Source organism: Gorilla gorilla, chromosome 13 (genome assembly GCF_029281585.2).
Source record: "Gorilla gorilla gorilla isolate KB3781 chromosome 13, NHGRI_mGorGor1-v2.1_pri, whole genome shotgun sequence".
NCBI lineage: Eukaryota > Metazoa > Chordata > Mammalia > Primates > Hominidae > Gorilla > Gorilla gorilla.
In genome coordinates, this window is record NC_073237.2 from 116901590 (window position 1) to 116929069 (window position 27480).

The 27480-nt window shown below is 41.7% G+C and overlaps 1 protein-coding gene across 10 annotated transcripts in view; it reads right to left on the reverse strand.

Annotated features, from left to right (window-relative positions):
- CDK5RAP2 (CDK5 regulatory subunit associated protein 2) overlaps positions 1 to 27480 on the reverse strand; it is a 188681-nt gene that overhangs the window by 141938 nt on the left and 19263 nt on the right. For all 10 annotated transcript variants that reach the window (XM_055351808.2, XM_019033869.4, XM_055351809.2 and 7 more), the window contains exons 4-7: positions 17167 to 17277; positions 12091 to 12167; positions 5416 to 5539; positions 2743 to 2897 (exon numbers count right to left, since the gene is read on the reverse strand). In XM_055351808.2, coding sequence (XP_055207783.2) covers positions 2743 to 2897; positions 5416 to 5539; positions 12091 to 12167; positions 17167 to 17277 — 467 coding nt within the window. The remainder of the gene's footprint in view (positions 1 to 2742; positions 2898 to 5415; positions 5540 to 12090; positions 12168 to 17166; positions 17278 to 27480) is intronic.

The window sequence follows — 27480 nt, forward strand, 5'->3', positions numbered from 1 at the left end:
ACCCTGTCTCCACTAAAAATACAAAAATTAGCCAGGCTTTTTTGGTGGCGGGCAACTGTAATCCCAGCTGCTCAGGAGGCTGAGGTAAGAGAATCACCTGAACCTGGGAAGCAGAGGTTGCAGTGAGCCGAGATCACGCCACTGTACTCCAGCCTGGAGGACAGAGTTAAGACTCCATCTAAAAAAAAAAAAAACACCTGGGCAAGGGTGTGTCACTGTAGCTTTTCCCCTCATCCCCCAGATCCAGTCAGTCACCAAGCCCTTCAAGCCCATCACGTCCACTCTACCTTCTAGCCTGTTCTCCTCCATTCCCAGCTCTGTCACCTCCACCTTGGTCACCATCAGCTCTTTCCTGGATTTCTGCATCAGCCTGAGAACCAGTCTTCTACCCAGCCCCAGTGTCAATCCATTCCCCAAGGGCAGGCAGAAAGACCTTTCTAAATTTAAATCTGATCTTGTCATTCCCTGAAGCCCCACCTTTAACTCTTCAGTGGCTTCTTGTATGCCTTTAGGATAAAACTCAAATTCTTCAATAAGGTCCATGTCACCTCCCCAGCTTCCTTCTCCTCACCTCTTCCCCACTCCTTTCCAGAACACAGCACTCAGGCCAGGCTATGCACCCTCCTGTGCCTGCGTCCTGCCATGTTCCTTCTTGCCTCTGGACTTCCACTCGCACTGTTCCTTTACTTCCCTTTCTCTGTCCAAGTAATTCTTCCTCTTCCTAGTACTTCTCCCAGGAAGCTTTTCCTAATCCCTCTAAACTGAATTAGATATATGTTAACCCAGCATTGATCCTACTTAGCCCTTATCATCCTGCTCCTCCCTCCACCCCTCCCACCCTGCTGGATGATAAGCTTCAACCCAAACAATGAGATTCCTGGGGAGAGGAACCCAGGCTGTATCACTCCTTCTTACATTCTCATCACCACTGTGCTGAGTAGAAGATGCTCAGGTAATATTTGTTGCATAAAAGGCATAAAGATCCAATAGAACCAATTAACTGACTGCTCAGCATCTGTCAGGACCCTCAGAGGGCCTTTTCTATTCATTCTGTCCCAGGACCTCTTTTCAAACCTATCCCAAACCCTCTCCTTCCCCTTCACAGGCGCCAGGAATTCTGCCAGTCTTTTCTTCTTTGGTGGCTGCTCACATACTGTATTCCCTGGGTCCCCTACTCCCAGTTTAACTGCTCCAGACCTGTAGCTCCCCCAGGAAGACAAGCCCATAAGCCTTCTAAGGGCTTCACTGCTGATGGGTTGGGAGAGATACAAGGGAACACGGAAATGGTTCTGTGGAATTCTCACAGTCTAGTGGCTCCATGGGTGGTGCCTGGAAAGGCCAGTACTCTGCGGGGAGGCTCAGTAGGAGGGCACGTCCCAGGGAAGTTTCTCTTCCTAGCCATGAAGTCAAGAAAAACACATGGTCTCAAATGGGTAAACTGAGATGATATATATTCATTCCACTGAGGTCCATGGGGAACCCAGTTTCCTCACTCACCCTGAAATTATTAATCATAAAACTTTCATTCTCCAGATCAAAGCTAAGAAAAGATTGCAGAGCACCAAATAAATGCTCGCACCTCCAAATGCTGAAAATAGGGCACTTACATGGAGGCATGGGCTCTCCCTCTGGGTCTATTTACTTTTCTTTTACAGATAATCCTATCCCAAAGATTAGGATTTGCTCATCTGATTTTCCAAGCAGCAGACTCCAATCTCCACAGGTGGTACCAAGGCAGAAGTAAAAGCAGACAACAGTTGAGGAACTGGGCAGTTAGGCCAAGCACCTAAACAACACAGTAGTGCTAGTCAGTGCAGAGGGCAGGCACCAAATGACCAAGAAAAAGGAGCCAGACAGTATCCTCCGAAACAGATCGTTTGCTTTAGAACAATTTCTATCAAATTCCAAACAAGCTCGGCTCTTCAAAAGATAGGTCACAGGTTAGCCAGCAGTTGGACTTATATTTAGTTAACCTTCCATTTAGTGACTGCCAAATAAGGCAAGAGTATCATAATGTAAGGTTTACGGTAAGGAATAAACTCAACTTTCTCCTGACAAGTTTTTACCAAAAATTTGGTTGCAAAATATGATGGGCACTAAAGACTGCCTAAAGGACATATCAACTATCCAATAAACTAGAAGGCACCCATTTTATTGTGGATCATCAAAGAGCTCTGTATTTGGTCTACACTGTTTTATTTTTGACACCTTGCCCTGTTCTCATTTGGGCCTTGGGCTGCATTAAAAGATATGATGGAATATAAGTCACACGAAATTCACTGTTATTTCTTGTGGGGGCAGTCACTCACTGTTCACTTTGGGAAGAACCACAAGAGAAATTTCCTCTGATAATGCCAAGTAAAACTGGGCTTCTCCTGAGTTACTAGCTTGTATTACCTCATTTGCAATGTGAATCTTGTCTCTACCCTTTTTCCTTTGGCTCCCAGGAAGCTTATGGGCAAAATCAAATGCTAACTTTAGTATCTGAGTAGAACTTTTTAGCGTGAATGTCTATCGGTAGACAATCTCTGACCTCATATGACTATGCTATTCCTTTTCTCTTCCTCCTGATTTTATCCCTAGTTTTCTATCTAACTGTGTTGGACTTGTTCCCGTTAGTCACTCAAGTCCTATGGGAAACATGGGGAGAAGGGAGGGATAAAAGGGAAGAAAAGGGAACAGTTCTTTCCCCACGCTGCCAGATAATGTGATGTCAGGGTATGACAGGGACAAGAGCCAGACCTGTCTTTCTCATCCAGGACCAGAGCCATCGCCAAGTCCCCCTCGTGCATCTTCTTCATCTCTGAAAGCTTGCTTTCCAAACGCAACCGAAGAGCCTTCTCCGTCTCTGTCCCTGCAAAGGCCTTTTCCAGTTCTGCCTGGGCGGCTGTCACATCCTAGAGTTAAATTAAATGCATTTGATGCAATTTTTCAATACAATTGGGAACATTTTGAAAGGAAATTGGATTAAAATATAAATATTTATGACTTTTTCTCCGGCACATTTCCCCTCCCTGAATTGTACTATACATGGAGAGAATCAATAATAAATACATTTGCCAGCCATTTTTCCCTCTTGTATCCTGAAGCATAACAGGCATTTCCAATGGAGAAGACTCAACTCTGTAAGAACTGTATTTTTGGTTTTGAAAAATCAGATCAATATTTACAGCTTCAAGAAGAACAAGAAGAAATGCTCCTCCCAATAATAAACATACATAAATTCCAAAGAGTCACCATAATTTCCATACAAATTCATCCTACACACCCCCACCGCCCTATTTTTTTAAGATAATGACTGAACAATTCTAAAGTACATTTTCTATATCTCCAAGGTGATTCAGTTGGGAAAAAAAAAAAAAAAACCAACTGTATGTTCTTCCCAAGAGGTCAGAGAAGCCAACGAGGAAATTATCTAAATCATGCAGGCAGTGTCTGTGTTAGGGAAAAAGGCCCTTGTGGTCATGAAAGTGACCTGGGAGTAGATATGAATCTCCAACTACTCACACCAACTGCCTCCAATTACATCACAAAGATAAACATCAAACAGAATTGGGTTCAAAACCCAGCTCTCCCACATACTTGCTGTGTGACCTCAGGTAGTTGCTAAACCTCTCTGAGCCTGAACTTCCCAATCTATAAAATAGGGATAACCACCGTCCCATCAAAGAGCTACCATGAGTCTCTATCAAATGCTTGTTCCATCACAGGAAGCTCAGAAAAAAATGTTGGCTCCCTCCTCCCCGCCCTTGCCCTCCACAGTGCCGCCCCCACCACTATCTCCCCAAGGGGCTTCCTGTCACTCTCAATGAAAGCTGAAAAAAATCATTTATCATATTCTTAGACAACAACAAAGCCTGTTATTTACTAAATGCCAGGCTCTGAGCAAGGAGCTTCATTCGTATTATCTCCCATCTGCATCCAACCCTAAAAAGTTATATCCTAAGACAGTAGAGTATAGCAGTTTAGAATGCAGGTCTGAAGCCAGACTACCTGATATTTACTGCCTGTGTGACCCTGAGCAAGTGACTTAGCCACTCTGTGCCTGTTTCATCATCTGTTTAAAAAAAAAAAAAAGAATGAATGAAAAAGGATGACAGAAGTATTCACCTCACAGAGGTTTATTGAAAAGATTACCTTCCTGTCTATAAAGAGCTTAGAAGGATGTCTCACACAATGAAATGGTAAGCCCACAATAAATTGTTAATACCACAGTTATTATTACAATTACCACTGCAAACCAGGTATCACTGTCATTTTACAGATGACGAAGCAGAAGCTCAGGATAGGCAAATACCTTATCCTAGGTGATAAAGCTAGTAAGTGACAGAGCAGAGACCTGTCACTCCAACACATGGGAAAGCACTTACAGGGAAAAACAAATGAACCAGTAAGTTAGATCTCATAATTACATTTTCGCTAAAATTCAGAATCTGTGATCAGGAGAACCTTCATGTGGTTCTAGTTCTACCACTTCTGACCTATACTATGTTTCTAACCCTCTCCAAGCCTGTTTAAAACACAGGTATTTTGGGCCTAATAGCTATATAACCCCAAGATGACAATTTAAGGGCTGATACGAACATCATAAATGGAAAATTGTAAACTGCAAAATACAGTGCCTGCTCTTTGTATCCAGAAGTGCTTTTGGTGCCATTTCTCTCCATATCTAAAAAGAACCAGAGTTTCAGGTAGAGAAACTGTGATAAAACAAAAGATTTCAAAGACCAAGAATTAAATAGTATTACTTAATACTAGCTTAAAATAGACAAGGAGACAGGATTTTTTAGCCAGGAAACATCCTGACTCCCATCACAGTGACAGGAAATACCTAACTGAGAGTAAATAGAAGAAGTGGCACGCAGTGCCTAATAGAGAAAAGACATTCCATGAGCACCGGCAGGATGGTTAGAGGGAAGCCGGATACCAGGGACCAGAGCTGGATGGACACGTGGTAGCCTAAAGGTCAGAGTCTGGTTCCAGGCTTGACTAATGTTAGGTAAGTCATTTCCCTTCTCTGGCCCTCAGCTTCCACATCTTTAAAATAATGGGGCTAAACTAGACAATAAGCAGAGTGGTGCTGTAGGAAGAGCATGGGCTTTAAAATCCGAATAGTTAAACCCAGGATTAAACCTACTAGTATTAGGTTAAGCCTATTAAACGAGTTAGTACTTCTCTCTGTATCTCAGGGATCTTACACAGAAATGAGGACCACAATGGCCAGTTTGTGGGTAAAGGGGTTATAAATTATACATATAAAATGCCTGAAATGGGGCTACAATCCAGGAGATGCTCAATAAGGGTGGCTGTTGTTTCTGCTGAAACTGACGGTTTATAAAAAAAGAAACAAAACTGTGCCAGCCTATGATTAACCCACTATAAGAAATACACTGCCCTCAGGATTTCCAGACTTGCCTTTTCTAAAAGGAGTATTCTTTCGGTTAGGAGATCTTCCACCTGCTGCACCTTCTTTCGAGCATCTTCTTTCACCCGCTGGATTTCAGAGCCACCTGCTTCAGCTAAGCTCTCAACTGCTTTGCTGCAAAAAGGGGTACAGGGGTAAAACATGCAAGGGTGATGGTCTGATGGTTATTTCACAGCCCCAAAGACACAAGGAATATTTGTTAGTCATTTCTCCCACAGACCTGTGCTGAGCTTCTTTTTCTTTAGCTTAATATTTATCATTTAAAAACACAGATAAGAAAAAAGTAAGAATCATCCATAATCTTGTTACTCAGGATAACTAAGTCAACATTTTAGCATATAGCCTTTCAGACATTTTCTACAAAAAAGAACCATTTAGTACACATCAGTGAATTGATCTTATTACTTAATATACTATAAACATTCTTTTGTGTCAATAAATAAAAGTCTACATCATCATTTTTAAAGGCTGCATATTAATTCAATGTATGAAATGTACTATAGTTTACTAAATCAATTCTCTATTTTTACAACATTTAAATTGCTTCTCATTTAACACATTGTATCTGACGATACTCAAAGTTCTGACAACAGTGCCTGGTACAAAGTAAGTATTCAATAAATGTTGGTGATACTGTTTACTGTAATAAGCAATGTTATGATAAAAGCATCCTTGTGTGTCTACTATCCAGTGACCTCCTGAGAATTGATTTCTAGAAAGGGAATAGCTAGGTCACATGGTAAGCCCACCGCTAAGATTCTGGATAGCTATTGCAAAATTTCTCAGCAAGGGGCTTCCAACAAAGTACACTTCCACCAGTGGTGCAAGGAGGGCAGAGAGCTGGTCTGACAAACCAACGTGCAAGGGAGCAGTATGCAACGAAGTCTGTATACTTCATCTTCTGCCAACTGAAGAGAAAAGCATTTTAAATGCATCAGGATCAATCTGTTTGCGCACTAGCTACCACTCAGGGCATAAAAAGGGGAGGTTACACAAGCAGCCCGTACTCCGTGTTACTCTAACATAAAACACAGAGTACACACTGCTAGAGCACCATGGAATATTCTCTCCACATGACTGGCAGTGGTGGGAACGGCACGCCCAAATCAGACACAGGACTACAACCACCGATGCCAGAAGATAAACAGTGTCGGACATGACTCTGTAAGACTGTATGAGCAGTCCTCGTCAGATTTCTAAAATGATTGCAGGTTTCCAGAAGGCAAAATAATAAAGGAAATGCTTCCACCTAAGGCTGGTTTCTCAGAAAAACTGCAACAGAACAAATCTATTCACCACCAGCTTCCCATGCCCTACTTTAAAGATATATAAAATTTTTCCAACTGAGAGCCATGTGATCACTCATATGTACAAGCCATGTGAATTTTTTACTGAGAACAATGGAAAGTCAAGAGGGCCATACTTGTTGTCCAAGTCTCAAACATGAGTCGCCTGAAAATAAAGACTTTATTAATATCTTTTTTCTTTTCACCAATAAAGCTTCAGAAGGCCCCAGTGTCATATCATTTTAATGGAATTCAATGTGAACAACTGGAAAGAAAGAACATGGGCTCTGAAGCTGGACAGATCTGCTTCTAAATTTTTACTCTATTACGTCCTCAGTGTGACTCTGGGTGAATTACCTAGCCTCAGTAAATTACCTCTCACACCTCAGTTTCCTCATGTGAAAAATGAGATGATTACCTCTCAGAATTAATGTGCTTACACACGTCGGCCTGTTCCTCTCTGATCAGAGTGCTCTGCACACTAGCCCTTGGCCTCTGAGGCCCACACAGCGCTGGCTCCTGCTGAGCTGCTGTGAGAGGCCTCATGCTACCCTCTGCTGGGGTCTCCGCTGGCCACAGCCAAGGCGCCTATTTCCATTTCCTGATTAACACCATTGAATGCCATCACCCCCGACTCCCGGGGCTCATTTTTGGATCACTGTCTTGAATTCACAGTGATTCACAATCATTTCTATCACTCCTTAAGGAGCATTATACACGGCCAAAAGAATTCTGGATGAGAAGCCCTTCCTTCCCGAGCCTTGGCTACAGGATTTCTCCAGGAATGAATTTCTGCTACCCACTCACCAAGGTTTGAGGCCTGGGGCTTCATAGAGCCTCCTCTATAAAACGGCTCATCTCTGCTACCCTTTCCCTTACCCCTCCACCCTGCCCACCAGAGTGCAAATAGGCCGTCTCCCTCCTATCAGCCCAGATCTAACCTTTGTGTTTTGCTGTCTAAATCACATACATTGTCAAGAGGCTGATTACAATTTTTAACAAGTACTATTATTATTCAGTTTGTTTGAGTTTTAGTTATACCAGTAAAATATATTCCCAATAATAAATGTTCCAACTTTTCATTTATCATCTTTGTGTTTTACAGTTTCTGTGGCAATAAAATTTATACTCAGTAGTATGGTACAATTTTCCTCTACTAATGGAATTATTATTTTTGTTTGTGTTTTAAAGCTACAGAGATAAAATTTACTCGCAACAATATGACTGCTTTCGTTTTTTATGTCCCCTTATTGTAACTGATAAATATAACAATGGAAAACCAGCCAACAAATATGTTTATCTCACAGCAAGGCACAGCACACTCTGGAGGCAGAGCAGCCGCTACATGTTTCCCCACTCCTCCAACCTTGGTTTTCTCTCCACTCAAATGGGAATACTGACTGCCCACATAACTGATCAAATGCAATAAAGCCTGTCAAGCGCCAGACGCAGGATGTGGAACAAAGAAGGATCTCAATAAGTGTTAGCTCCCTCCCTCGACCCTTTCTTTCCTTGCAGAATCTGGGCTAACACACAAGGTGGGCAGCAAGACCTGAGAAGAGGAAAGGCTGAGAGAAACTGGTTTCATCTAGCTTTCCACCCAATACAAGAAAGCCAGATTCTATAAATGCCAGCCTCACTACCCTTTTTAATTCTCCACATTTCCCCTGGATTCTTTTCATTCTAATTATGGTTCTTCAGGAAAAAGCAGGGGATTTTCCTGTGGCAGATGTCATATCCTGTCCCCACGCCCCAACAAAAATCCTAAAACTGAAAAGGGGAGTTGAGGGTATTATATTAACATAGATATTTTCCATCAACAAGTATCCACCATAGACATACTGGTGGGTGCTAGGAAGCTAGGGTTAAAGAGAAAAGCATAGGCAGGCATGGTGGCTAACGCTTGTAATCCCAGCACTTTGGGAGGCCAATGCAGGGGGGATCACCTGAGGTCAGGAGTTCAAGACCAGCCTGGCCAACATCGTGAAACCCTGTCTCTACTAAAAATACAAAAATTAGCCAAGCGTTGTGGTGCATGCCTGTAATCCCAGCTACTCGGGAGGCTGAGGCAGAAGAATCACTTGAACCCGGGTTGTACTGAGCCGAGATTGTGCCATTGCACTCCAGCCTGGGCAACAGAGCGAGACTCCATCTCAAAAAAAAAAAAAAAAAAGAGATGGGTACACCTAGCAGTTCCATGGTAGATACTATCATTGAACAGATACACAGATACTGTGTATATACAAATGTACAATTATCTACATACAAAAATTTAAAAAGAACATGGAACCTAGTGCTAAACTAGAAGTCAGGGACTTAAGTTCTAATACCAGATGTGACCTTCCTGGCTGGGAGTCATGGCCCTTCCCTTTTCCTGGCCTATAGTCTCTCCTCTGTGAAATGAGGGTATTCCTCAAGACTTTCCCAGCTCCCAGAACAATGATGGAATGTAAATGGAAAGTGTTTTATAAACTAAAAAGTGTTACACATAGAGTATTATCATTCTGTACCAGCGAAGTCCATTAAGAAACTGATGTGGGCTAGAGGAAGCCATGCGCGGTTCCAGATCTGAAGCTTTACAAAGGGCTGAGCAATGGAAGGCATTTGGGCTTGGAGGAGATGAGAGGGGAGGAGGTCTGCTGGGGCAGAGTTAGAGCAGCAAAAGCAAGAACATTTTAGCATCCATGAACCGTGTTTGGAATAGAGTTGGTAGAGAGGAAGCTGGAGCAGCTGGGTCACTGCGAACATTCTTAAACAGAGCTCATGACCTTAACCCCAAACAGGAATCATCCATGACATCTCCCTTCCCATCCATCACCAAGGCCTGTTGATTCTGCTTCCCAAATGTCTGATTCACCCAGCTACTCTGTCACTCACCTCTCACCTCAACCACTGGACTAGCTTCCTGACTGGTCGCCCAGCTTTCACTGACGCTCTCTCCACAATCCACTTTCCACCCAGCATCCAGAATGACCTTTTCAAATACAGAACTCTGATTGTGTCACTTGCTTAAAACCCACGACTGCTTTCCATGTGATTTTAAGATAAAGATCAAAATCTCTAGTGTTCTAGACTTCTCATATTCCCTCAGACCTATACATTCTCTTCTCCTTGAACAGTTTCTCTACCCATTCAACTGGTTAATTCCTACTTATCTTTCAGATCTCATCTCAAATGCCACCTCCTCAGGGACACCTTCCCGGCTACATAGCCACATCTATATATTCACTCCCCTACCTGGCTGGGTGCAGCGGCTCACCCCTGTAATCCCAGTACTTTGGGAGGCTGAGGTGGGCGGATCACAAGAGGCCAGGGGTTCGAGACCAGCCTGGCCAACATGGTGAAACCCCATCTCTACTAAAAATACAAAAGTTAGCTGAGCATGGCGGCACATGCCTGTAATCCCAGCTACTCAGGAGGCTGAGGCAGGAGAATCGCCTGGACCCAGGAGGCGGAGGTTGCAGTGAGCCGAGATCATGCCACTGCATTCCAGCCTGGCAGAGCAAAACTCTGTCTCAAAAAATAATAATAATATATATTTACTCCCCTACCTATAAATTCTCATAGCTCACTTTATTTTTCCTCATAGCTCTTTCCCCAACTTGTGTTTATATATTACTCCAAGTATTTTGTCACCATCACTCCCACTAGAATGTGAGCCTCATACATGTTTGCATCACCACTATATCCCCAGGAACCTAGTCCACTGCAGCACACAAGAGCCACTTAATAAATATTTTCTGAATAAACGAATAAAGCTAGTCAGACCACACAAGCCTGAGCAGTTTGGGAAATATACACATATAAACATGTGCACAAGCCTCCAAAATACTCAATCCCATGTGTTGCTATTCAGGAGTGTATGCAAGCCTTTGTGAGCTGAGGTTTCCATGTGTATGAGCTTAACTAAAAACTAGTCCAAGCCAAGACCTGTAGCAGGCAGGGCACTGAGTATGAAACAGACCAAATTCCATTACTGATCTTCAAGCTTGATAAAGCAGATTTGCCTCCCTGCCCAGAAAATAATGTACTTCAAAAAACAACAACAACAATAACAACAACTTGTTGATCTGGTGATATTTATTACTTCATTCACTCATTCATTCAGAAAATACCAAGTGTGCAAGTTCAGCATAACCCAGAGAAGAAGCCTGGGCCTGGCATCCTCTAGTCTGCTGAAAGCCAACAGCAGGCCAGTTTCCAGCTGCTGGACCCTGTGGCAACTAAGGGAATTATACTGGCCTGGCCCAGAGCAGTGCAGCCATGCCCTAAACCAAGAACTCCATGGTCCTGGCCTACCACACCCAGCAGGAACTCTATTGCCAGGACAAATGAAGCATTTCCACATAAGCTTCTGGCTAGGATCCTCGGTGAGGCAACCCTGGAAAGTCTTATTCCACTGTCACAGAACAAAACTTAGCACACTTTGGTGTCGCCACTTTACCCACAACACCCTCCATCACTGTACCTTCCTGGCGTGTTATTTTTCATAGGTGTGATGGGCAGCTCACCAGTCTCTGATGAGCTCTTGGAGTAGAGGGGTGGAGGGCTGTCTCTTTTCAGATCTTCGGGCAGATGTTAGATTTGAAATACTTGTGTATTTCACAAGTTACTATGTAATAAATGTTTACGAATGAGTGAATAATCAATTGATTCACAGACTGTATTTGCTGAACTGTGCTTGTTGTTCAATATTTTAATAAATGAAAATACTACTTTTCAAATGTTTTTTAAGGAGGAGAACCTCTCTCAAGCATAACATTATGAGGGTCCCTAGTACACTTAACAGATCTTAAAGAAAAAAAAAAAAGACAGTTACCATGGCTGAAGCCCCATCCTCTGTCTCCCTGCCTCACCCACCAGGACCCCTTCAAATCACCCCAGGCTTTTACAACAGTAAGAATGAACTACTGATATAATTAACAACATAGATCAATCTCACAAATATATTGTTGAGGAAAGAAGCCAGACACAAAAGAGAATCTACTATATAATTCCTTTTATATAAAGTTTAAAAACAGACAGAACTAACAGTGGTCAGAATGGTAGTTATCTTTAGGGGAGAAAGGTGAGCTCTGAGAACACAAAGAGGGCTTCTGGGGGGCTGGCATGTTCTGTTTCCTGATCTGGATGGTAGCTCCACGGGTGTGTTTGCTTGTGAACATTCACACTGTACACTTAAGATCTGTTCATTTTTCTATAAGCATGGTATATCTTAAAAGCTTGTTGAAAAGTAAATAATTAAGTAAAAACAAAAACCTCCTTGCAGTCCTCAGAGTCCAGACGGAAACCAACTGTCTTAGAAAAGTATACGGCTCTATTTCACTGACCAACCCAGTGTGGGCGACTTGCAAGCTTTCAACGGATGATGGTACTCACGAGGCTTTGATGAGCAGCTGCTCTCTCTCCTGGAGTTCCCGCTTCAGACTTTCTACTTCCACCTTGAGCTCAATGTTCTACAAAACAAGATTAAGAAAGAAAAGAAACAATGTAAAATAGAGGACCTATGAATGTCAACAATGGGGAAACTGCTTCCAGCACAGACTGACTACAGGATGCTTGTAATAGGCAGATGTTAGATTCAAAAAACCCTCATTAGCCTCAGGGCACAGGGAAAAGGGAATTATTAAACACTGTTGGTCTCAAAAGAAAGACCTGGATTTCGTGAGACTTGGAACAATTATGTAAATGCTCCAAGCTTCTAACAGCCAGAGCATTCAAATATGAAGCCATAAATGTCATACAAGGAAGGCTGATTTAAAAATTGTATGCCCTCCACCAAGCGAATTTACAAGCAATTCTGCGGTGTGTTTTTCCCATTCCAAAGCAATTACTGGTGGTTGTTTACAATCATGCATGTGGTGGCTGCAGCACTGGGAACGTGTTACAGCTTAAAAAAAAATAAAACATGTGGATGGAAAACAGGAGACCACATCATGGCGTGTGTCATTTCAGTATAAGATTTCAGGGTTCTCACTTAAAGCTACAACCACATGGGGCAAGCTGTCTATAAGGAGCACCACAGTGTTCTCCAACCAAATGTCTTCCTCTTAACTGACTGGAACAAAGGGAGTCGCACACAGCCTTGGGCTTATAACTCACGTGAGAATCCAGGGCAAATGGAATTCAATATGAGACAGCTGAACAGTGGCAGACTTCTCAAACTTATCTACAAATGTATCCCAGACAGAATATTAGATGAACTCAAATAGTAGATGGGGGTTTGGGTGCATTGTTTGTGGAAGACTGCTGTAAACCTACAATTTCTTGGAAATCTCCCTTTTGTTTTTTTGGTTTTTTGTTTTTTTATTTAGAGGCAGAGTCTTGCTCTGCTGTTGCCCAGCCTGGAGTGCAGTGGTACTATCATAGCTCACTGCAGGCCTCAAACTCCTGGGCTCAAGGGATCCTCCCACCTCAACCTCCTGAGTATCTGGGACTATAGGCGTGCATTGCCACACCCGTCTTTTCGTTTGTTTGTTTGTTTTACAGATTGGGTCTTGCTATATCGCACAGGCTGGTCTTGAACTTCTGGCTTCAAATGATACTCCTGCTTCAGCCTCCCAAAGCACTGGGCTTATAGCTCCTCTTTTATTTTAATAATCCATGCCAATTTTATATTCTACTCCATAATACACGTGTTTTTTGTTTTTTGTTTTTTTTGTTTTTTTGAGATGAAGTCTTGCTCTTGTCACCCAGTCTGGAGTGCAGTGGTGCGATCTCAGCTCACTGCAACCTCCACCTCCCAGGTTCAAGCAATCCTCCTGCCTCAGCCTCCGAGTAGCTGGGATTATAGTAGGCACCTGCAACCACACCCAGCTAATTTTTTGTATTTTTAGTTGAGACGGGGGTTTCGCCATGTTGGCCAGGCTGGTGTTGAACTCCTGACCTCAAGTGATCCGCCTGCCTTGGCCTCTCAAAGTGCTGGGATTACAGGCGTGAGCCACCGCATCCGGCCATATGTGTATTATTTAAACAAAAATATTTCCAGGCCGGGCGCAGTGGTTCACACCTATAACCCTAGCAGTTTGGGAGGCTGAGGTGGGCAGATCACTTGAGGTCAGGAGTTCGAGACCAGCCTGGCCAACATGGCAAAACACTGTCTCAGCTAAAAATACAAAAATTAGCCAGGAGTGGTGGCGCATGCCTGTAATCCCAGGTATTTGGAAGGCTGAGGCAGAAGAATCGCTTGAACCCAGGAGGCAGAGGTTGCAGTGAGCCAAGATTGCACCACTGCACTCCAGCCTAGGCGACAGAGCGAGACTCCATCTCAAAAAAAAAAAAAAAAAATCATTTCCAGTAAGATTTACTGTCTCACAGGGTATGCCTCCCTCCTTTCTGGCAAGCAGCCCTAGAGAAGCAAGTACTTCATGCTGAGAAGTACAGCCATGACAGTAAGGTCATGGGTGTGTGAACAAAAGGACATAGGTTTAAATTCTGTCTCTACTCTCTACCAGGAGGAGACCACAAAGTCAGCGGCTCCTCACTTACTCACTCCTTCACGTCAGAGAAACTTACCAAGCACCTGTGAAGGACCAACCACAGAAGACACTGAAGTGAACAAGACATGCTAACGTGGAATACAAAACTAGAAGCACAATACTTTAACTGTCCTTAGACATATAAGTCCACAGGGTGAGAAAGCAATGCTTCTCCTTTCTAATCCTCAAGTGTCAAAAACAAAACATAAAAGCTCCCATGACATGGGGGCCTTAAGGACTAAATGAGCTAGCAAATGAGAAAAGCCTCGGAGACAGGGCTCAAAATAGGTTATCTTCTTCACTGTCAAACAACAAGAATTAAAGAAGTCATCTATGAGGCAGAACTTTTTCTTGAAGAAAGTGATCTTTGCAAAAAGGACACTGGGTGACAGTGTATAATATCTTCAAGTGTAATTTTGTGAAAAATGCAGAAACATCCTTCAAACAGAGGATTCTTTTTCCAGCTCTCAGAAGGGTGGAGAGCTTCTATTTATGAAGTGATATAATATACTCTACGTGCTTCACTTTCTGATGAACCAACAGGCACTCCAATTTAATACATTTAAAAGAATGAATACTAACATGTCCATTCGGCTATTTTTCTCAAGCCCAATATCTCAAGTTATAAACTTATATACATAATTGTAATTTCCAAACCAAAAGTCAGGGCACCTTCAAAGAGTAAAATGGAATATTATGAAACTATTTAAAAAGGCATCTTAGTGCAATGGCTCACACCTGTAAGTCCCAACACTTTGGGAAGCCAAGGCAGGAGGATGGTTTGAGGCTAGAAGTTCAAGACCAGCCTTGGGCAACAGAGCAAGACCCCATCTCTATAAAAAGCAAAAATTTAAAAATGCCAGGTGTGGTGGTGCATGCCTGTAGTCCCAACTACTCAGGAGACTGAGGTGGGAGGATACCTTCAGCCAAAGAGTTCAAGGTTGCAATGAGCTATGATCACACCACTACACTCCAGCTCGGTGACAGAGTGAGATACTGTCTTAAAAACAAAAAGAATAAAGAAATTCATTCTTAAACTACTATTAAAGAAAGATATCATTAAGTAAGGTGAGGCGCAGTGCCTCACGCCTATAATCCAAGCACTTTGGGAGGCCAAGGCAGGTGGATCACTTGAGGCCAGGAGTTTGAGACCAGCCTGGAGAACATGGGGAAACCCCATCTCTACCAAAAGTACAAAAATTAGCCAGGCATGCTGGCGTGCACATGTAATCCCAGCTAATCAGGAGGCTGAGGACAGGAATTGCTTGAACCTGGGAGGCAGAGGTTGCAGTAAGCCAAGATTGTGCCACTGCACTCCAGCCTGGGCAACAGACAGAGACTCTGTCTCAAAAAAAAAAGAGAAAGAAAGATATCATTAAGTGAAAAATATAAGGTGCAGAACAGAACATGCTTGCATTTATGTAAAAAGAGGGTTTATACACATACACACACACAAACACACGCTTGCTTATACTATATATACATAAAATTCCTCTGCATAAGCAATCAATATTTATTAGATCTAGAGGACCAGGACACAAGGGTGGAAGAGTGTTTTCAGTGTATATCTCTTAGGCTTTTTGAATTCTAAACCATGTGCACCTACCCAAAAACTTACACTGAAGAAAGGGGCAATGAAATCAAGTCATCTAGTCAGACAATTGAAGTGGTATAGTACAATGAGGTTGGAAGACCTGGGCTCAAAATCCACCTCACGTAGTAGCTATATGACATCAGGTGGCTTACTCATCTATAAGCCTCAGTTTCTTCCCCTGTAACATGAAGATAAACTCCACGGCATAGGACTGTCATGAGAATTACAATAAGATGCAAATGTACAGATGCCCAAGACAGTGCCTGATAGAGGTGGCAATAGACACGTTTTGTATTCCTATCACCCAAGAGGTTCTAGACGCATGACCACCATACTCACACATAAACTGCTTTAGGCTATTGGTTTTCCTTTAAAATTGTGATTGCATCACTACTCCCTTCCAGAAAAGGGGACATCCTCATTGTCTTTCCACTCCCAGAGTGAAGAAAAAAACTTTCATAAGGGACAAAGAAGCTTTTCAATTCTTGAAAAGGCTCAGAAGTACAGCACAATCCCTCTTCAAGACAAGTCAATTTAAGTTCATCTGCTGAAACTCAAGGAGAGTTCTTTTTCCTCCTTCAAAAGTTTCCACTGGTGCAAACTTCAGAGGAGAAAAGTCAGAATAATTCCCAGGCCAAGGGCTAATCTACTAGAAAAAGCCAAGAAACAGGCACTGAAATATTGTTTGTACTCCTGTCTTTTCAAGAAAGCCAAGTTCTTTTTTCAGTTTTCAGAACCAAGGTTTGTTTTCAGACAAAGACCTGCAGGTCAAGACTTCAAATGAGGATAGGCTTTTCTTCTGACAGTTACAGGCAAGCACACAGGAATACCGAAGAGTCCTATCACAGAAAAACTGACAATCCTAACTTTGGGCTGCCAAAGGAAGCCTCAAGAAGACGATAATTGTCAAGCACTGACTGTGTGCTGGAGCTTTTCATCTGTTTTCTCATTTTAATTCAAACAAATAACCCTATGACAAAGGGATTATCACTTAATTCTGGAAGCAAGCCCCAAAAGCTAAACTGACTTGCCTAAGTTACACAAGTTAGCTGGTAACAGTAGAATTCAACTCCAAAACCATTCCACCATTCCACTGCCTGTTTCTAAAGAACACACAATTATAAAAACTTAATTGAGGTAAAAAGTAGTGAATCTGAATTCTGATTTTTAAAAGACAGTGAAAGACTTTCTTAAAATTAATCATGTACCCCTTTGCTTAATATTAAAGTCATCCTAATATCTTTATGCTCCCCATAATCAATTCAGATTAAATGAAAGCATCTCTATTCATGCTAACTCTAAGAACAAATATTAATCAAATTTCTGCTTGAAATGACAATGAGAAAAGACACAAGGGACAGTAATGAGAAATGGGCCACTCACAGTTTTGTAGATATGTTCAGTGGGGCCATGAAATTCCTGTTGCATTCTTTCCTCAAGGAAATAGATGCGGAGCTTTAAGTTAAAGTTTTCTTTCTTCAATTCAGTGATTTGCTGAAAAATATCACAGAAGGGTCATCAAAAGCAAACAAAAGACAGAGAGTCCAACAGATAGTACATACCTTAGTCGCTATGGATTACGAGGCTACAAAACTGATTCAAATGTTAAATACTAGAGAAAGCTTATTTTTGCTACCATTCTACTAACCCAGAAGAATTAAGTGGTTCCCACTAGCCAAAGTTAGTACAATTTGAGCATTAAAATGAATAATGACAGGAATGAATAATGACTGAATAAAGAAAGAATTCAAAACTCCACACTGATAATAAGAAGAAAAGGAAAAGAAGAATCTCTTCTTTTCAAAAGAAATCCAGTTAATAAATGTAGAATACAAGGAACAGAAAATCACTATTTTACAACCTTTATAGTAATGATTGATTAAGGTAAGAATCAGCAGCACTAAAAGCATTAGATGAAAGATCACTACAGAACATAATATTCAGACAGTCATAACATATCACCCACAAATGGCTTATTAATTACAAAAGGAAAAGGTAACCTTACAATTTAGAAAACTTGCGAACACCATCTTGACCAAAAAAATTCATCTCTTATCACCACTGAAGGGATAAACTAACATTATTTTCCTCCTGAAATAAATCAATGAGAGCAAATAATTCCATCCAAAGTGCTTCTGTCTATAACCTTTAACCTGTATCTAATCAAGAGGAGTCTACCAGATAAATCTAAGTTGAAGAACATTCTGCAAAACAACAGAACTGAACTCTTCAAAAATCTTAACGGCAATCCTAAGGCAAAAATGTTTGGTGAACTCTTCTAAATAAAAGGAGGTTGAAGAGGCATGACTACTAAGTACAACAGAATCTTGAATTTTTTACAACAACAACCATATGATGATACCTGGAGAAACTTGAATAACAATTTTATATTAGGTAATAATATGATTTTACAGGAAAATGTCCTAAGAAAGAGACACATGCTAATGTACTTAAGAGTGCTGTGTGCAAAAGAAACTACCATCAGAGTGAACAGGCAACCTACAGAATGGAAGAAAATGTTTGCAATCTACTCATCTGACAAAGGGCTAATATCCAGAATCTACAATGAACTCAAACAAATCTACAAGAAAAAAACAAACAACCCCATCAAAAAGTGGGCAAAGGATATGAACAGACACTTCTCAAAAGAAGACATTTATGCAGCCAAAAGACACATGAAAAAATGCTCATCATCACTGGCCATCAGATAAATGCAAATCAAAACCACAATGAGATACCATCTCACACCAGTTACAATGGCAATCATTAAAAAGTCAGGAAACAACAGGTGCTGGAGAGGATGTGGAGAAATAGGAACACTTTTACACTGTTGGTGGGACTGTAAACTAGTTCAACCATTGTGGAAGTCAGTGTGGCGACTCCTCAGGGATCTAGAACTAGAAATACCATTTGACCCAGCAATCCCATTACTCGGTATATACCCAAAGGATTATAAATCATGCTGCTATAAAGACACACGCACACGTATGTTCATTGCAGCACTATTCACAATAGCAAAGACTTGGAACCAACCCAAATGTCCAACAACGATAGACTGGATTAAGAAAATGTGGCACATATACACCATGGAATACTATGCAGCCATAAAAAATGATGAGTTCATGTCCTTTGTAGGGACATGGATGAAGCTGGAAACCATCATTCTCAGCAAACTATCGCAAGGATAAAAAACCAAACACCACACGTTCTCACTCATAGGTGGGAATTGAACAATGAGAACACTTGGACACAGGAAGGGGAACATCACACACCAGGGCCTGTTGTGGGGTGGGGGGAGGGGGGAGGGATAGCATTAGGAGATATACCTAATGTTAAATGATGAGTTAATGGGTGCAGCACACCAACATGGCACATGTATACGTACGTAACGAACCTGCACATTGTGCACATGTACCCTAAAACTTAAAGTATAATTTTAAAAAAAAAAAGAGTGCTGTGTCATGACATCTGCAATTAAATGAGTAGAGACAGGAAAAAAAGAGATAAAGCAAATACAGAAAACATTAACTGGTGAATCTAGATGAATATACATGGTTGTTCACTGTGCTATTTTGCACCTTTTCATACGCTTGAAATCTGTCACAATAAAAAGTTGGGGGAAAAAATAATATATTAAGAAAAAGTATATTTACTGAGAACCTACCATGTAAACAAGCACCAAGCTAGACAATTTATATACAATATCTCAATTCTTAAAGTAACACTGCAAAAGTACTGCCTCTGCTATATACATGATCAAAGATCACGCCAGTAGGGGAAGAGCTGGGATTCCTATACTGCTGTCTGACTCCAGTAACTATGATCTGTCAATTCAGCCTCACTGCCTATAGAGAAAATTCCTGATTTTTTTTTGGTTTGGTTCATCCAGTAAACTTTTCTGTGCAGTCTAACTTAACTTCAAGAACAGATATTAGCCTATACAGTAAAGCAATTCCTAGTATGTTTCTATCACCATGTTTAAATAGCTAAATGTTCTCCAAAATCCTACCAACATCCCCAGTTTCTCCCTCTCTGTTTCATACATTTTTAAGTCTCTGCCTTTGTGGGAAAAAAATTCCTCTCGTTACCCTGTTATAAAGAGAGTGACAGAAACACAAGCTAGGAAGGGACTTTAAATTAGTCCAGGATGATGGTTACCTTTGGGGAGGAAAAGTGCATAGTGCTTGGAATGAGCCACAAAGCAAACTTCTAGGGCACTGATAATGTACCATGTCTCGGCTTTGGTGATGGTTATAGGGTATGCTCCTTTTTTGATAATTCATTAAACTGTTCACATATGATTTGTGGGTATGCCTGCATGTATGTTACAATTCTTTTAAAGTTTATTTATTTTTTTATTTTTTAAAGATGATGTCTTGCTCTATCACCCAGGTTGGAATGAAGTGGTATAATCGCAGCTCACTGCAGCCTCAAACTCCTAGGCTCAAGGAATCCTCTCACCTAAGCCTCCCAAAGTGCTGGGATTATAGGTGCAAGCCATCACACTTGGCCTCATTTTTTAAAGTTTTTAAAGTCAAATAGTCTACTAGTCTACAGTTAATATGAATTATTAAAAGTCAATTCACCCATGGTTAAGTAAATTATAGTATGTTAACTCAATAGAATATGATAGAACCATAAAGAAGAATGAGAGACCACATTGTGCACTCATAGGAAATTAAGTCCAAGATACATTGTTAAATAAAAACACTATAGTATGGAACATTATATAGATAGGTTACTATTTTTTAAAAGGGCAGGGGATATGAATACATAATTATTTACTTGATATGATAGTAGGCATAAAGAAGTACACTGTATATTTGTACCATATAAATTTCCCATAAATGAAATAAATTTAAATAATAGATAAATGCAATCTTTTTTTGAGACTCTGAATTGTGAAGCGAGTGCTGATGATATTTACTAAATGCAGTGTGTCTATCCACATTATAGTTCATGCATCTGTTGTTCTCTTTCCATTCTCAAAGTCACTGTTCAAGCTCAGTTTTCAATGGTAAGGCAGAAAGATTAGTGGCTTTGGAGACAATATTAAATTCAATCTTAACTCTCTTTTATGATGCAACCTAGACATGCTACTTCTTTGAGCCTCAGTTTCCTCAACTTTAAAACGGATAATAAAATCAATCTCATAGGTTTTTGAGAGAAGAAAATAAATGAATTTGACGATTTCAAAATGTGAAACTTTTTGTTTTTTTTGTTGTTGTTGTTGTTGAGACGGAGTCTCACTCTGTCACCCAGGCTGGAGTGCAATGTCGTAATCTTGGCACACTGCAACCTCCACCTCCCGGGTTCAAGCCATTCTCCTGCCTCAGCTTCCCGAGTAGCTGGGACTACAGGCATGTGCCACCATGCCCGGCTAATTTTTGTACTTTTAGTAGAGACAGGGTTCACCATGTTGGCCAGGATGGTCTCAAACTCCTGACCTCGGGTGATTCTCCCACCTCAGCCTCCCAGAGTGCTGGGATTACAGGCGTGAGTCACGACGCTCAGCCTCAAAATATGAAACGTTTAAAGTCAAGTGACTAAAACGTTTGCAACATGCAAAATCATGTACTAAGACATAAGACAACAATCTTGAAATGAATGGAAAGATAGAAAGTCTCAGTGGAGAAACAGATATAAAAAAAGAATCAAGACCCTGTCCCTACAAAAAATGAGATACCGTACACACCTATTAGAATGGCTAAATTTTTTTGGGGGGGGGGCGGCGGTGGGTACACAGAGTCTCGCTTTATTGCCCAGGCTTGGCACGATCTTGGCTCACTGCAACTTCCGTCTCCCCGGTTCAAGTGATTCTCTTGCTTCAGACTCCTGAGTAGCTGGGATTACAGGCACGTACTACCACGCTTGGCTAAGTTTTCGTATTTTTTTTTAAATAGAGACGAGGTTTCACCATGTTGGCCAGGCTGGTCTCGAACTCCTGACCTCAAGTGATCCGCCCGCCTTGGCCTCTCAAAGTGCTGGGATTACAGGCGTGAGCCACCCTGCCTGGCCCAGCAGATCACTTCTCTGTGGACCTCAGCTTCCATATCTGTTAAATGAGAGGACTGGGCCTCCCAAAGTGCTGGAATATGTGAGCCACCGTGCCTGGTAAAATAAAAATTTTTAATCGATAATACCAAGTACCGATGTAGAATAAATGGTGTTCTCATACTCTGCTGATGCGAATGCAAAATGGCACAGACACTCTAGATATAGTTTGGCAATTTCTTGCAAAAAAAACTATACTTAACATGTGACTCAACAATTCCACTCCTAGGTATTTATCCTAGAGACATGAAAACCTATGTTCACACAAAAAACCTGTATATAAATGTTTACTGCAGCTTTATTAATAATCACCAAAAGCTGGGAGAAACTCTTACGTCCCTCAGAGGGTGAATGGATAAACAGTAGACATCCATATGACAGAATAGTGCTCAGCAACTATGAAACACACAACGTGAATAAAATTCAAAGACATTATGCTGAGGCAAAGAAGACAGTCTGAAAAGATTACATACTGTATGATTCCATTTATACGACATTCTGGGAAAAGCAAAATTACAAGGACAGAGAACAGGGCATTAGTTGCCACAGGCTTGGGGTGAAGAGAGGATTTGACCACAAAGAAGCAAAAAAAAGGGAAGTTGTTGGTATTACGGAACTGTTCTATATTCTGATTGTGGTGATCGTTACATGTGCCAAGAACTGCACACACATATAAAAAACTATAACCACACATACGTACATATAGATTACAATAGTGATTACAAGGGAATATACATCTGTCAGAGTTCATCCAACACCTAAAATTGGTGCATTTTATTTTATGTAAATTATATCTCAATAAAGCTGATTTTTAAAATAACTAAAATGAAATAGGGCAAAATGTGAAAAGCTATACTTGGACGCTAGTACATCTTCACACATAAACACTCATCACGTATTTTTTTCAGCTTTTTAAAAAATAATTTTTAATAGCATATCATATTCTTTTTAGTAAATACTTTTTTTTTTTTTTTTGAGACAGAGTCTCGCTCTGTCTCAGTGCGAGTGCAGTGCTGCAATCTCAGCTCACTGCAACCTCCGCCTCCCGGGTTCAAGCGATTCTCCTGCCTCAGTCTCCCAAGTAGCTGGGATTACAGGCAGGTGTCACCACACCCATCTAATTTTTTTATTTTTAGTAGAGATGCGGTTTCACCATGTTGGCCAGGCTGGTCTTGAACTCCTGACCTCAGGCGATCCACTCGCCTCAGCCTCCCAAAGTGCTGGGATTACAGGTGTGACCCACCACACCCGGCCCATAAATACAATTTTATGACTGAATAAAAGAAAACGATAAGCATATTTCACATTAAGTATATCTTCAAACTATCTACCCTTGGCCCTCTTGTTAACACTTAAGGTTTCAATTTTGTGGTTAATAAGAACAGCACAAGAAACAACTGGTAGGTTCATTAGCACCTCCTTTTAAGGAAACAGCACATAAAACATTCATTCAAACAAAAAAACGACTACCCCGCCAGATGCTTCCTATAAAGAGAAACCTTATTCTGTTACTCAGCTACCAATAAAATATTTATGTAGGTTGCTTAGAATGCCCCCATTGTACACAATGCTAAAATTCTTAACAACACTTGAAAGAATATTTGTCCTATTTATAGGTAAAGAAATTTTTGTATATGGCAAAGCAAAATATGCCTTTAGAAGGTCACAGCAAACAACAGACAGTCCCAAATGAATAAAATGAAATACAAGCACCATCTTTTCCACCATGGCCAGTTCAGTTCTCTGCTTAGTACCACTTTCCTCACAGTCTTCTCTGAATACCACTACCAGGCTGGACTGGGGATCCTTCTTCATGTTTCCACACACTCTCTACTTTATCAGAGCAATGCCCATACTGCATTGTCCTAGCTGGATACTCGGCTTTCTACCCACCCCCATCCCATAACCACCTTGGGCACTCTAGACTGTAAACCAACAGATGGTTACTAAATAGCCAATGGTTGGCAGAATAGATGGACAGACACATTTAAGAATTTCTTGGCCAGGCAGGGTGGCTCACACCTATAATCCCAACACTTTGGTAGGCAGAGCCAGAAGGCTCATTTGAGCCCAGGAGTTTAGGACCAATCTGGACAACATGGCGAAACCACTTCTCTACAAAAAATTTTTTAAAAATTAGCTGGGTATAGTGGCACACACCTGTAGTCCCAGCTACTCGAGTGGCTGAGGCTGGAGGATCACTTGAGGCCAGGAGGTCGAAGCTACAGTAAGCCATGATCATGCTACTGCACTCCAACCTGGGTGACAGAGTGAGACCCTCTGTCAAAAAAAATTTTTTTTTTTTTTTTTTTTGAGACAGAGTCTCGCTCTGTCACCCAGGCTGGAGTGCAGTGGTGCAATCTCGGCTCACTGCAACCTCCGCCTTCCGGGTTCAAGCGATTCTCCCTGCTTCAGCCCCCCAAGCAGCTGGGATTACAGGTGCCCGCCACCACACCTGGATAATTTTTGTAGTTTTAATAGAGACGAGTTTTCACCATGTTGGCCAGGCTGATCTCGAACTCCTGACCTCAGGTGATTTGCCCACCTCGGCCTCCCAAAGTGCTGGGATTACAGGCGTGAGCCACCATGCCCAGCCAAGAAATTCTTTTTTAAAAAATTTTTAGGCTGGGCACGGTGACTCACGCCTGTAATCCCAGCACTTTGGGAGGCCGAGGCAGGCAGATCATGAGGTCAAGAGATCGAGACCATCCTGGCCAACATGGTGAAACCTTGTCTCCATTAAAAATACAAAACTTAGCTGGGTGTACTGGTGTGCACCTGTAGTCCCAGCTACTCCGGAGGCTGAGGCAGGAGAATGGCTTGAACCTGGCAGGCGGAGCTTGCAGTGAGCCGAGATCGCACCACTGCACTCCAGCCTGGCGACAGACTGAGACTCCGTCTCAAAAAAAAAAAAAAAAAAAAAAGAATTTCTTTAAGGCAGTGTGATGTAATAAGAGCCCCCTTAGACTTCAGACCGATCTGGTATACATCACTCCCTGGTTAAACCCTCTATTAGCTCTTTTTTCCATCATTCTTAGAATAAAACTGCCTGCCACAGCCACAAAGTGCTATATCATCTGGCCCCTGTCCACCTCTCCAACCTCATCAGATATCATCTTCTCCTGTTCACAATATTCCAGCCTCACTGGCCTCCTTTCCAGTCCTGAAATAAGCCAAGCCCTTGTCTGCCTACAAAGCTCTTTCTGACGCGTCTGCCAGGGTGGCTCGATCTCATCCCTTCCACCTCAGCTCCAATGTCACTGCCTTGGGGAGGGCCTCTCCAACTACACCATCTAAAGTGGGCCCCATCTCTATGAACCCAACCAGCTCACTCTCTAATACATAGCTCTTACTTTCTTGCTAGAATTTTTCACAATCTGTATACGTCTCATCTCTTTGCATGTTTATTATTATCATGTTTATTACATGAATATAATCCACTTAATCTTTCATGGCTGTTTCCTCCAAGGTTTTAACAAGTATCTAGAACACAGTAGACGTTCAACAAATTGTTAAATGAGTGAACAAATTAATGAATAAATACAATCCAGACCACTTTACTAGCTGTATGGCCTTAATAAAGTTCACTTTTCCTACATGCCTCAGTTCCTCCATCTATAAAAAAGGGATTATTATAACCACCTCAAAAAGCTAGTCTAAGAATTAAAAGAAATTAATTAGAATGTTTAATATAGCTGCTAGTAAAACATAAGAATTTAAAACATTGAGGCCGGGCACGGTGGCTCACGCCTGTAATCCTAGCACTTTGGGAGGCCGAGACGGGTGGATCACGAGGTCAGGAGATCGAGACCATCTGGCTAACACGATGAAACCCTGTCTCTACTAAAAATACAAAAAATTAGCCAAGCATGGTGGCAGGTGCCTGTAGTCCTAGCTAAGCGGGAGGCTGAGGCAGGAGAAGGGCATGAATCTGGGAAGCAGAGCTTGCAGTGAGCCGAGATCAGGCCACTGCACTCCAGCCTGGGCAACAGAGCAAGACTCTGTCTCAAAAAAAAAAAAAAAAAAAAGAAAACGAAGATTTTAAAACATTGTTTTTCTCATGTGTACTTTTCCCCTTAAGAGAAACAAGAAAAAAAAAAAACAAAACTTGAGGTGGAAAAACTGAAAACAGCTTACAATACAGTAGGAATAAATACCCAAAATATAAAATCCAAGAAATATGACTTGGAAACCTAATGCTCAAAAGAAAGCTAATGCAAGGCTGTTTTTGCCACATTCCAGCCCTTGGAAGCCATGTGTTACTGTGGAAGTGCAGCCATCTGAAATGGGAAACATCTCAACACGACTACAGGGTGGTGCTTTCTGAAACTAGAGAAGGGCCCCAGCTTAGCGGCAGGAAAAATTTTGCAGGAGCTACTGGTCAGTCATTCTGGCTTCCTCCTACTCCCACTCTCTGTCAAAAGCCTTGCCTAGCCTGAAGTTTCATCTAAAAGGGAAGAAAAACCAACAACATAAAAAGGAATCAGGGCAACTCCAACCCGCCCCACCTCAACTGAAATCTAAGCAAAGTACACCTAACTCTGGCTATCCATTTCAATGGCTCACAAGAACCTGGGCCTCCAAAGCTGAGGCTCACCCTACCAATTCATCTTTCCACCCAAGACAGCAAGAGCTAAGAGCAAGAGCTCTCGGGCCAGCAGAAACAGACTAAACTACCAGAGCTGCTACTTTTGCACTGTGTGACCTTGGGAAAATTATTTAACATCTTTGTCCAGTGTTGGCTCATCTACAAAATGAGGATAAAGTCAATTCCCTCACAGGGGTGCTGTGACAACTAAATGAGCTAAAGCACCTGGCAGAGCCTTGCACTTAGCAAGCAGGAAACACAGGATAGAGTTAAAAATCACGTAGAGTGAAGGCAACACCAAGGCACTAAAGGGAAGAGATCTTCTCCAACCCACCCATACTGCTGTCTCAAGGCCTATGTTCTCCACTCACTATTGACCAGGAATGGTCTGTGCTGATCCTGGCTGCTGCTGACCCTGTGATTATGCTCCACTTGCCAGCCCATTCACAGTCTCAAGACAGTATGGCATCTTTCCTCCATGAAGTCATCAATTTTTAAATTTTTATATCTAGGGAAGTATTCTGGTCTGCATACCTAGATGGTGGTATTGTCTCTTTTTTTTTGAGACAAGAGTCTCTCTCTGTCACCTAGGTTGGAGTGCAGTGGCGCAATCTCGGCTCACTGCAACCTCCGCCTTCTGGGTTCAAGCGATTCTCCTACCTTAGCCTCCCAAGTAGCTGGGATTACAGGCACATGCCACCATACCCAGTTAATTTTTTTATTTTTAGTAGAGACGGAGTTTCACCATGTTGGCCAGGCTGGTCTCAAACTCCTGACCCCAGGTGATATGCCCGCCTTGACTTCCCAAAGTGCTGGGATTACAGATGTGAGCCACCGCACCCAGCCGATATTGTCTATCTTAAATAATGGTATGTGTATGCAGACACACACAGTAAAGCCTTTTTTAAAAAGAAAAAAAAATTCGCTTCTCAGGCCCTCAATAAGCAGATCTTTGGGCCACAGTGAATTTTTTAACCTTTTTGAAAGTACAAACACTGTTAGACTTCACCTAGCATAACAAAAACCATGAACTTGGCTACCCAAAGTTCATCTCT